We start from the raw sequence: 13,033 nt of genomic DNA, 5'->3' as shown, positions 1-13,033 counted from the left end.
CACTTAAAGTACTCAGAAGCACAAATATTGCACAACAGCATCCAGCTGCAGCGCTGGAACAGGGGCTTGTGGCATGGCGAGGGGCCTGTTGCTTGGCAGGTCGGATTTATCCTACTTTTTTTCGATGTTTTACGTCACCGTCGGCCCAAAGCAGCCCCAGTTGAGTAGTTCAATGCTTTCTATCAGTCGAATCAACACTTGCTTCTTTTTCTAATTTCTAACCTGTCTGTCTGTCTGTCTGTCTGTCTGTCTGTCTGTCTAAATAATATAGATAAAGATACATCTATCACATGAGACACAATAAATAAATGTTAGTATTATCCTCGGGAACACCAGGGAAACGCTCAGACCGGACCAAATTTAACTTGGTTAGAAGACAAAGTTCTGGCAATGAGTGGATGGGAAACCAGGGCATAAATACATGTGAGTTTATAGTAGATAGTACTTGATAGTTGTGGAAAGACTGAAATTTAGTAAGGTGTTATTAATTAACGGTAGCAACCTTGAAGAAAACATATGCTAATTAGCTAGATGATGGATATAAACCTGCAAAATTTGATACAAATACGATATAAAGACCTTAAATAGTCACAGGTGCATGTCTTCTCCTTGTTATTTTCACTTCGGTCAAATCAGTCGAACAAAAAGGCATGTTTCGACTGAGGAACTTTTCCATCTAGTGAGCCGCTATGGGTGTGGCTTGGGAGGGAGGATCCGCCCACCTTCACTGTTTAGCGACATTTTCGCGACGTCGGAAAGTTTGCGTGAATGACACCTCATGACGCTGTTATGATTCTGCTTCCGCTCGGCAACTCAGGCTAAATTTTGATAACAGAGTTGCCCAGTTGGTGACATATGGTTAACTAGTGACGCGCATGAACATGGCGGAACATGAACGTTTTACTCAATCTAAAAGAATCAACCATCATATCACATACTTTACTATTGATTGACGTTGTATCGTCTGTTGGCATGACTTTGCTCTATTTTAAACGTTGTGTACTGGTAAACCAGCTGTAGATAAGGTGAAGTGTTGCCTTCCATACACTGGCAATACTGTATGTGCTTCTCATAAATAAAAGAAAAAGGATAGGCATCAAGAAAATAAAGGCATGCAAACTTGAAACTGATCCTACTAAGTTCTTTTTAGTTCTGACTGTTTTTTTTCGGATAAAAAAACCCTGCTGTGAAGAACTTTTAGAATCCCAACCGGCTGTTTTCCTAGTGCATATGAACGGTCGCCGTTTTCAGTTTTAAACGTTGTGTACTGGTAAACCAGCTCTAGATAAGGGCAAGTGTAGCCTTCCAAACAGTGGCAATGCTTCTCATAAATAAAAGCAAAAGGATAGTAGGTGATAGGCTACAAAAATAAAAATAAATGTGAAATAAATGTGTTCGAACTTGAAGCTGATCCTACTAAGTTCTGTATAGTTCCGACTTTTTTTTTATCGGATAAAATAAAAAATTCCCAATTTAGATTCCCAATGCAGTGCACATGAACGGTCGCTTTCCCCGTTTTACTCGGCAACGTGGCAGAAATGTCTTATTGCAAAAACGCATTTAGCTGCAGAAACGCTGTAGTACATATTACAGGCCAATATGTAGCTTTGTTTCACCACCAAAAAAAAAGACGACGAGGCGGAGCATGCGCATCAAGCTTGCGCGCTGTAAACAAACATACAGTCGAAGAACAGAAGAACCAGCAGTTGTTAAACCTTGTAGATTGAACAGATAATACTTTTTTTACTTACAGTTAGAAATTATATTTAACAAGGGGCTTTATTTAAAGCTACAAAAATAATTCAAATAAAATCAAAGAAAACAAATTAGAGGGGAATCTCACGTTTCCCACCGGTGGGTGGGACAATTACGTGATTGTTAGCGTATCAGGGGGTAACGTGTTCCAACGAATCATAACACGAAAACACAGCGGGCCGTTTTTCTCTTTTTCACCCAGAGGCTTTTGGTTTCTCAAGAGTTTGTTTGCAGGCACCGAAAACACCGGGTCCATCTGGACGGTCGACCCGAACGTGCAAGACTTCCGCGTTTTTAACCAAAAATCGTATCCGGTTTTTACGCACAAAAAAAGCTCCCTTGCAAAGCCACGGGCCCCGGCTCCGGCGCTGGACGCTACTCCAGGCTACCCCAGACCCCGGCTCCTGTGCTGCACTTGGATGCTACTCCAGGCCCCGGCTCCTGTGCTGCAGCTGGACGCTACTAGGGCTCTGAGGCGTAAACGGTAAATAACCTCTTCTTACTAATATGGCCGACCCACTAGTAACCACCAGATGGCGTCAGAGTGGGGGCTTCCTCAAATGTTTAGTAATCAATCAATGATAAAAGATACAGTTTATTTCTCATGCATCAAACTTTTAGCCAACAAACAACATGTAAAAACGCATCACATCATTGTAATCGCGCCCAGTGGGGATTCAATATATGTTGGTTCACCACAATAACGTGTGTGGCTCCTCAGACATTCTGATTGGCTTATGGCTTCTGACGTCAACAGCGCCATTCGCGCAATTTCGTCAATCCTTGGCCCATATACTCGTTATTCTTCGGTCAAACATAGTTTGATAAGACGCTTTATGTTGTAGACACATAGTGGTACTTCTGTATTTGTACTTAAAGGAGTTTTTTGTCGTAAAACCGCTAATGAGAATGACATTTCTGGGAATGGGTCCTCTATGTCAGACAGTTGGTGGGTATCGCTTCTCGGCCTTTTGGCTAAGATCAAGTGTAGTATCTGTTCTTATCAGTTTAATATCTGATACGTCCCCTACCCGGGGACCATATATTAAATTGATTTTTGGAACTGGGAGATGGAAAAGGGGCTTGCTTCGTCCACTCCACGCATCGACCTGGTATTGCAGTACTTCCAGGAACGGTGCACCCCCTGAACCTGTTAATATAATGTAAGTAAGCTTGAGGTGTTTCAAAGCCGTTCGAAACACGAATATTGTACCAGTGTGATTGAGTCTTAAACAACTTCCTTTTCTGGCCTTTCGTACTCTTCCTGGCTTTGGATTTGTGTTGGTCCCAACAGTATTGCCGTGTATTAAATTGAAACCGGTTGAATACGTTATCGAAAGAAAATGGGAGTTCATGTATTTATTCAATGCTTTATGTAGACCACATGATACTGAAGCCCCGAATAGCTTCTGCTTCTACCCACCGAGTGGTCAACACAACACCAAATGAGGTGCAAATGGTGAATAAGCTGCTCTTATTTAAGTTTCCGACAAGTAGTGACCACTAGATGGCGTCAGAGTGGCGGCTTTCTCAAATGTTAAGTCATCTAGCAATGATAGAAAAAAGTTAATTTGTCATGGATCATACTTTTACCAAACTAACAACATTCATAAACGCATATTATCCTTGTGATGGTGCTCAGTGGGGATTCCATATATAATTTATCATAGAATGTAATGTATATATTATAATTCGCCACAATTGACACCTTTGGCTTCTCAGACATTCTGATTGGCTTATGGCTTCTGACGTCAGTGACATCAGTGCCGTTCTTGCAATTTCGTAAAACCTGGGCTGATACTCGTTATTCTTTGGTCTAACATCGTTTGATAGCACGCTTTATTTGTTGACACATAGTGGTACTTCTGTATTTGTACTTAAATGAAGTTTTCGGCGTAAAACCGGTAATGAGAGTGACATTTCTTGGAATGGGTCCTCTATGTCAGACAGTTACAGGGTATCGCTTCTCGGCCTTTTGGCTAAGATCAAGTGTAGTATCTGTTCTTATCAGTTTAATATCTGATACGTCCCCTACCCGGGGACCATATATTAAATTGATTTTTGGAACTGGGAGATGGAAAAGGGGCTTGCTCCGTCCACTCCACGCATCGACCTGGTATTGCAGTACCTCCAGGAACGGTGCACCCCCTCTGAGTGTAAATATGAATTAATGAATATTTTTCGGCACTCACACCAAGCCGTTAATACCATTACAGTGCTCGTTTATTTATTTGATCGTTTCTGACTAATTAAATATTTGGGTTCGGACCGTGTTGCCATGTCTTTTTCATTGAAACTGGTCAAACGTTGTCGAAAAAACTTACGAGGAGGTGATATCATTTAATTGATTCTATGCCTTATTAAGACCACATGATGTTCAAGCTAACAACATCAGTGCGTCATTCGACCACAGATTTGTAGCGCTAATACCAGTCTGGAACCATTTCTTCTACACATAAGAGTAGAAATACACTAAATACAGTTTTATTGGTTTGAAATCAGTCAGACCCGCACTGCGGAAAGGACAGGTGCTTGGCAAATTAGAAACCCTAGGCGTGGTTTATTCACCATTACGCCCATTACCAATATAATCGGAATGTTTGCCTCTAACTGTTTTCGAGAGAAGCTTCATGAACCAGCTCCAGAGTGCAAGCCCTTTTACCTTGTGTCTCTGAATAAACCACATGTAGGTTTCCAATTAATGAGGACTTGGCTTGTTAAGATTCCCCTCTTGCTTATCCTTTTCAAACAAATCCACAGGGCCACTCGGTAAAGTTAAACTATTTACTTTCACCCATTAATTTCAACATTATCCAAGATAAATACTGGGCGAAAGAGGTCAAAAAACTAATCGTGCCTGACTATAGGCAACATAATGCCCGTCTCTCTACCACGCGAGAGTATATCAAAAGGCAATTAAAGGTGTGCACTGTTACCAGGAAGCATCCATCATAGTCACCTATTCCCGAATTAAAATGTAGAATAAATTAGATTTTAGGCATTTTAAATTATCCACGAATGAACTGCAAATACTCCTTTTAAATTCTTCTAAATAAATTAACCGTATAAATTACTATTGCTTTAAATATGAAATTAAATGATTGCATGCTAATTAATAAATGTTTTATTTGTGATCAATAAACTGTATTTAGATTCAAATTATGTTTCATCAGAGTGTAGAACCTTATTGATTGCAGATGTTTCTGTGTTCAGTTCATGTAGCATATTTGCTATTGGTTCATTGTTTGCATGGTTGGGGACATGTCTAATTAAAGCAAAGCACGCCCCGCCCTGAATTTAGCGATTGTTCTCTGAGACGCAAATAGTAAATAAACGGCTCTTATTGAAGTTGCCAACCCACTAGTGACCACTAGATGGCGGCAGAGTGGCGGCTTCCTCAAATGATACGAAATAAAGTTAATTTCTCATGGATAGACTAACACCATGTATAAAAGCATCAAATCATTGTGATAAAGGTCAGTGGGGATTCAATGTATATAATATATCGATAATGTATATAATATATCGATAATATATCGATTATATATATCGACAATAAAAACGAAGTTGGCTTCTCAGACCTTCTGATTGGCATATGGCTTCTGACGTCATCAGTGCCAATCGTGAATTGCCGTGACTAACGGGCCCCGATACTCGTTATTTTTCAGGTTGAATATGGTTTGATAACACGCTATATGTTTTTGACACATAGTTGTACTTTTGTTTTTGTAAGATCAAGTGTAGTATCTGTTCTCATCAGTTTAATATTTGATACGTCCCCTACCCGTGGACCTCTCTCATCTCTCAACTCTCTACAAATATCCAACACAGGGAGGGTTTTTACGTATAAGGGCGGTTGGTCGGTGGAATTTGCATTTAATTGTCTTTGTATTGTGACTTCATTATCATTAATATCATGTATTTCTCCATACAGTTATTAAGGACTTCAACACAACCAGTGAAGGAATATTTGTATCGGGCGGTTGGGGGGTTATATCATCAATGAATTTGTGCATAATGTTCTCCACTTGCAGAGCGCGAAGGAACGCGTCCCCACGTGTCGCCGCTCCTGGTGATCCCCACCATACCGTTATAAACAATACAGTCTATCAACTTATAAATTGTGAATTTTCTAGGTAAACCTATTTTTAATTCAGCCGAATTAACTACCGCACGGAGGCAACAAAAAAGTGTTTGTTGTCTCTGACTGAAGGTGAGCTCGTCGGTCTGGTTCGTCTGCCCTCCGAGTCACATGACTCGGCGGTTATATGAGGTTGAAGTCTGTGAGACAAGCCATTTTTAACTGTCAGTGTTAACTCAATATTAAATAACAACCATAGTAGCACATGTTATCTGGGCACACATTGAGATGGTTGTTTTATAAAGAATGTGATGAAAATATCATCAAAGAAGAGAACACACAGCGAACATACAGTACATGATGAATGTGCCCTCATTCAGGTTGAAACGTCAGGGAACTGTGTCCGTGGGGGCGGAGCCAGGGGTTAGGGGAGGAGACAGGTATTAGGGGCGGAGCCAGGTGTAAGAGGAGGAGAGGAGAGGACGTCTTGTTCAGGAAACGAAACTAAACATTCATAGAATAACCGACGTGGAAGCAGTTCTCTCTTTCAGGAGAAAAATAAAACGCATTTTGGAACAAATTGTCTGACAGACAGAACACACAACAAGGTGAGTAAAGCAGCACAAGATAAGGAATTGATGGAATTAGAAATATAAAATTGCTCAATGCATAAACCTTATCGTCTGTGTCTAGGAATGGCCTCTGCTAACACTCCCTGGTCTGAGGAGGACTTTTCATGTTCAATCTGTCTGGATGTGTTCAGCAGCCCAGTAACCACACCATGTGGACACAACTTCTGCAGAACCTGTATTACAAAGTTCTGGGATGAACAAGTCAAGTACAAATGTCCTGTTTGCAACAAGATTTTCGACACAAAACCTGATCCACAGGTCAATACCCTCTTATCAGAGCTGGCTGCTCAGTTAAGAACAACCGTACGAGTTAAAGAGCAGCCTTGTGTTGAACCAGCAGAAGTTCCCTGTGACTTCTGTACTGGGACCCAGCTGAAGGCTGTGAAGTCATGCCTAGAGTGTTTCATGTCTTTCTGCCAAACCCACCTGGAGCCACATCAGAGAGTCGCAGTCCTAAAGGGACATCGGCTGGTCGAGCCTATGGACCGTCTGGAAGCCAGGATGTGTAAGAAACACGACCGACTTCTGGAGCTCTTCTGCCCGACTGAACAGGTGTGTGTGTGTCAGTTCTGCACAGAGACAGACCACAAGTCCCATCCTGTTGTACCTCTGAAGGAGGAGTATGAAGTGAAGACGGCCCAGCTGGGGAAGATAGAGGCTGAAGTTCTGCAGATGATCCTGGAGAGAAAACAAAAGATTAAGGAGATCAAAGACACAGTACAACTGAGCAACAAAGACGCAGACGGAGAGATAGCCATTGGTGGCCAGGTCTTCACTGCTCTGATAGGCTGTGTTGAAAAGTGTCGGCATGAATTCAACCAAACGGTTCAAGAGAAACTGAAATCCACAGAGAAACAAGCTGAAGACCTCATCAAAGAGCTGGAGCAGGAAATAGAAGATCTGACCAATAGATGCTCAGAGGTGAAGCAGCTCTCACACACTAAAGACCACCTCCACTTCCTCCAGACCTTCAGATCCCTGAAGGATTCTCCACCCACCAGGGACTGGACGACGGTGGAGGTCCGTCCTCCGTCATACGTAGGGACCTTGAGGAGATCCCTCGATCAGCTGGAGGAGACACTGAACATGGAGATGAAGAAGCTGCGTGATGCTGCTGAACTGAAGAGGGTCCAGCAGTATGAAGTAGATGTGACTCTGGATCCTGATACAGCTAATCGCCGTCTCATCCTGTCTGAGGATGGGAAACAAGTACATGATGGAGGTGTGATGAAGGTACTCCCAGACAACCCTAAGAGATTTACAAAGTATATATTTGTCCTCACGAGGCAGAGCTTCTCCTCAGGGAGATTTTACTTTGAGGTACAGGTTAAAGACAAGTCTGTATGGTATTTAGGAGTGGCCAGAGAGTCCATCAACAGAAAAGGTGGGAGCATGTGGACCCCTGAGACGGGTTACTTTATTCTTGCCTACAGCAAGGATGGGTTGGTATTTAGAGATAACTCTGATGTCCGTCTCGCTCTGAGAGCTGAGCTCCAGAAGGTGGGGGTGTTTGTTGATTATGATGAGGGTCTGGTCTCCTTCTATGATGTGAAGGCCAGGGTTCATATTTACTCTGCTACTGGCTGCACCTTCAGTGAGCCTCTCTATCCATTCCTCTGCCCAGGTCTCTATGGTTATGGACGTAACAACTTTGCCCCCCTGATCATCTCACCTGTCAATCAAACAGACTAGGACCTTTGTTTGGTAATTAAACAAAGAAACAACCAAAACAACTAATGTTGTTTCCTGAATTAGAATCTCTACTATGTGAGATCTGAGAGAACTGCTTCAATGTCGTACTGCTGACATTTAACGAGAACAAGTTCTTTAAGAATCTATCCCCAGTTGTTGAATATAACCCATTATAAATGGTTACATTACAATATATCTTATTCATATTTTTGCCTGATTTTTTATACATTTAATACTATAACATAGTTACAGTTGCAGTCTTGTAGAATATTTAAACATGATTCATTTGTATAATAATGACCTATTATCCCCTTTCTTAAAATGTCTATTGGTTTAACTTCTGAACACTTTTCTGATTTATTTTATTAAAAAGAAAAGGCAAAAACGTGTGGGCGTACATTATCTTTTTAATTGATCATTTCAATGGAATAGATATAATCCAGTGAAATAGTGTTTTGTAGAAATACTTTCTAAGTGGGAGACAAAAAATAAATTAGTTTGTTGACAAAATCCTTATTTTGATCATTTTGAGATCGATGGAATGTCTAAAATCACTGAAAATGTGTATACTTCTTTCATTTTTTAACCAGTAATTGACTTAATCTCCACCATACAACAACCCTCCATGTATTACACACTAAAACAAAGCTCACAGTGGCTACATGTAAAGATTCTCCCAATGTGTGTGAGTACCAAGACTTTGTCTTGTCAGCTCTCCTCTCCTCTCCATCCTCTCCTCTCCTCTCTTCTCCTCCTCTCTCTCTTCTCCTCCTCTCTCTCCTCTCCATCCTCTTCTCTCTCCTCTCTTCTCTCTCCTCCTCTCTCTTCTCCTCCTCTCTCTCTTCTCCTCCTCTCTCTTCTCCTCCTCTCTCTCTTCTCCTCCTCTCTCTCTTCTCTCTCCTCTCTCTTCTCCTCCTCTCTCTCTTCTCCTCCTCTCTCTTATCTCTGCTCTAGTCTGTAGCTCAGATTATGTTTATTATTGTCGTACATTACGTTACTTATGGTCTAAATAAGTCTCCAAGTGTGTCGTTAGTAGCCTTTCAGAAATAAAGGCACTCATAGGATCAAAGATACGTGCACAACTGTTAATGATCTGTAATATTTGGTACTATTCTTTTCGTCATTCTGTTTATTACGTACTTGTAAGTGACTGTTCTTCAGTTATATTTGTTGTTAAAGCATAATGGTAATAAACAACTCAGTGGAACCAACTGAATGTTCTCGTGTGTTCAGCCGTTGATTCTTCCTGTTTCTTCAGTCTAAATCCTCCAAACTGAGCAGATGTTTCTCCAGAGCTCTCTGTTGGTTATCCTAGCAGCACACCTGGAAGGTCCTTCCAGCCCCTTGGATCCCAGCAGGTCTCCATCGTGTCCTGCCCGCTGACAAGGGGTGGATTAAGGTGGTCATTGGCCCCTAGGCTACTTTTTGTGTAAGGCCCCCTTAATGATCACGCAAAGTAACTTAATTAAACAAAAAAATAACGTTATTTAGTGCCATGTGTAAAAGTGACACAAATCGAACCGCTGTAAAATACTCGAATAAAACAAAGCTATAAAAATAAAATAAACACAGAAGCAGGACATAATAACAGTAATAATTCCACAGCAGCACAATCATGAATAGGCCTACATATTCTTACTCTTAATAAGTTTTTTCTGACTCCTTAATGAGGCTGGAAAAATCCAATTTGCGCAGAAAATCACTTTCAACAGACGGATCAGAGAAAAGTGATTCAGTCTGTTTGGCCCATTGTGGCTCTCAGTCCAGCAAGTTGTTAGGGGAGGAGAGGAAGCGACGTATTGTTCAGGTAAAGGAAAGTTAAGGTTCAAAGAAACCAAATCCACCCGGCCTGGAAGCTGTTCTCTTTCAGGTGAGAATTAAAGGGTTTAGTCTGACGGACAGCAACTACCTCAAGGTGAGTAAAACATTACAACTTTGACAGAAGTTTAAACACCCTTTGTTGTCAAATTCAAATTCAACCCATTATAAATGGTTAAATTGCACTATGTATTTTGTCTGTTTTTGTTATTTCTTTAAATATTTAACGCTGTAAAATTGTTCAAATTTGCAGCGCATAAGAGGACAAAGATTTTAAGAGGACTAATTTATACAAAATAGTATAGCAGTAGTTTAACATTTCCATCTGTTTTAACTTCTGAATAGTGAATGAAAAAAAAACACATTGTCCTTACACGTTCGTTGAAAGAAATTGTAATGTGTAGGCCCTAAGTTTTCATTGTAATAGATTATCTTAAATAGATACATTCCAGTCCAATAATCACTGTCTCAGTGAAATACAAGGAATAAATGTGTTTGTTGCCTAGAACCCTTATTTTGATCATTTCGAGATTGATGGAACGTTTTACATCAGTAAAGAATTTTAAAAGTTGGTAGTTGATGAACAAGTAAAACTCAATCTCCACCATACATCCCTTCATGTATTTACACACTTAAACAAAGGTCCCAGTGAATACATGTAAAGATTCTCCCCGTGTCTGAGAACCGTGACTTTGTCTTGTCTGCTCTCCTCTCTTCTCCTCTCCTCTCCTCTCCATCCTCTCCATCCTCTCCCTCCCCTCTCTTCTACTCCTCCTCTCTCTTATCTCTGCTCTCCTCTCTAGCTCATCTAGGATTGTGCTAATTATTGTCGAACATTACGCATTAAGTGTGTTCACATATCAAAAGTCACCCCATTTAGATTTGTAGATCAAAAATAGATGTTGTACAACTGAACTCCCACTGGGTGAGTTCGGCTGTAGTGAATCACTACGGTGACGGTGACGCTCCCGCTCGTGCGGAGTCCTCCTCCCTATAACCACGCCCACTGACTGCCTGGACGACGCGAGGAGAGGAAGAGAGACCCCGGAGCTGTTGGCACGAGAGCCGTGGACCTCGACACCTCTGAGCAGCCAGCAGCATGGGAATGAACAACCCCATCACACGTTTGAATATGTGTGTCACGTTCTCCCTGGTGGCCTGAATAAGTCGCAAAGTGTGTCGTTAGAAAAGAGAGTCAATGATACGTGCACAACAGTTAATGATCTGTAATGTTTGATACTTTTATTTTAGTCATTCTGTTTATCCCTACTTGTACTTTTAATCGTTGTTAAAGCATAATGGTAATAAACAACTCAGTGGAACCAACTGAATGTTCTCGTGTGTTCAGCTGACTAACTAGCCTTGTGCTCGTGTCTTGATTACGTTTAAAGATTTGCATTCTAGCCTTTAGTATACTTGCTGTCTTCAGACTAGTTTGGTCGTGATAGTGTTGCTGTGGAGATGTGAATGGCCTCTTCACTGTGTTAAACCATGTTTTAAAAGATGCGCATGTTCCTGGCTGTTAGCCCTGTAATAGTCTACAGCTGTGGCTCATAGGTTCATTGAGCCCCCCCCCCCCCCCATTCTGGTGCTCCTCAAGAGGGCCAGAGCTCTAGACTGGAGGGAGGCTTGAGTTGTGCAAGTTAATCGACTGTGGTGGTATTGTTTGTTTTAAGTAAAAATATGTATTTTACCAACAACATTGTGGATCAAGTTAACTTTTTCACAGTTGCCGTTTATTTTAAATTGTGTGAGTTAATGTAAATGAATATATTCTATGCATTATTTAGACTATTATATTCAAGCTCATATAAATCCCTTATTGGACTATATATTTGTAGTGCTAACACCAGTCCTCAATAGCTTCTTCTTCTACACATAGAGTGGTCAACAGGTTCCTCTTGGTTAATTAGAGTCTGTCGTCGTGGTTTTACCTCTCCGCCCATTACCAACATAATCTGAACTTTTATCTGTATTCGGGAGATGCTTCAAGAACCACCTCCAGAGTGCAACCTCGTTCACCCTGTGTCTCTGAATAAACCACGTTTTGAACATTACCACTCCGATTCATACCTACCCCGAAACAACGATACCACACAATATCAAAATTACGTTTCATCAGAATGTAGAACCTTATTGATTTCAGATGTTTCTGTGTTCCGTTTGTACATTTTATTTGCTATTGGTTCATTGTTTGCATGGTTGAGGTAACCTAGAATTAAAGCATAGCAAACGGCTTACCCTGAATTTAGCCTTGGTTCTTTGATGCGCAAATAGTAAAACTTCTTATTGAAGTTACGCCGACCCATTAGTGACCACTAGATGGCGGCAGAGTAGCGGCTTCCTCAAAGTTTAGTGATCTAGCAATGATACAGAGAAAAAGTTAATTTCTCATGGATCTACCTTTTACATAACTAACACCATGTATGATGGCATCAAATCATTGTGATCGTGTCGGTGGAGATTCAATGTATAATATATATTAGTTCACAATAAACGCGTTTGGCTTCCTCAGACATCCTGATTGGCTTAGAGCTTCTGACGTCATCAGTTCCATTCATGCATTGCCTTGAATCACGGGCCCTTATACTCGTTATTTTTTGTGTTGAACATAATTTGATAACACGCTATATGTTGTTGACACATAGTGGCACTTCTGTACTTGTATTAAAAGGAAGTTTTCTCCGTAAAACCGGTAATGAGACTGACATTTCTGGGAATGGGTCCTCTATGTCAGACATTTTTTTGGTATCGCTTCTCGGCCTTTTGGCTAAGATCAAGTGTAGTATCTGTTCTTATCAGTTTAATATCTGATACGTCCCCTACCCGGGGACCATATATTAAATTGATTTTTGGAACTGGGAGATGGAAAAGGGGCTTGCTCCGTCCACTCCACGCATCGACCTGGTATTGCAGTACCTCCAGGAACGGTGCACCCCCTCTGAGTGTAAATATGAATTAATGAATATTTTTCGGCACTCACACCAAGCCGTTAATACCATTACAGTGCTCGTTTATTTATTTGATCGATTCTGACTAATTAAGTATTTGGGTT

General features: G+C 41.0%; 1 protein-coding gene across 1 annotated transcript; it reads left to right on the top strand.

Annotated features, from left to right (window-relative positions):
• Nucleotides 1-6,314: 6,314 nt before the first annotated feature.
• Nucleotides 6,315-9,195, top strand: LOC307088328 (E3 ubiquitin-protein ligase TRIM39-like). Its single transcript, XM_079754180.1, has 2 exons — nt 6,315-6,444; nt 6,530-9,195. Exon 2 carries the CDS (start codon nt 6,532-6,534, stop codon nt 8,158-8,160), a length of 1,629 nt encoding a protein of 542 aa, XP_079610306.1. The 5' UTR covers nt 6,315-6,444; nt 6,530-6,531; the 3' UTR covers nt 8,161-9,195.
• Nucleotides 9,196-13,033: the final 3,838 nt, after the last annotated feature.

This window comes from Pollachius pollachius (assembly GCF_949987615.1).
Source record: "Pollachius pollachius genome assembly, chromosome: 16".
Taxonomy (NCBI): Eukaryota; Metazoa; Chordata; class Actinopteri; order Gadiformes; family Gadidae; genus Pollachius; species Pollachius pollachius.
The sequence above is the reverse complement of the archived record's forward strand: the minus strand, read 5'-3'. Positions and strand labels throughout refer to the sequence as shown.

What these genes read in the sequence shown, in the direction of transcription:
- LOC307088328 (XM_079754180.1), top strand. Translation starts at nt 6,532, where the DNA reads ATGGCCTCTGCTAACACTCCCTGGTCTGAGGAGGACTTTTCATGTTCA.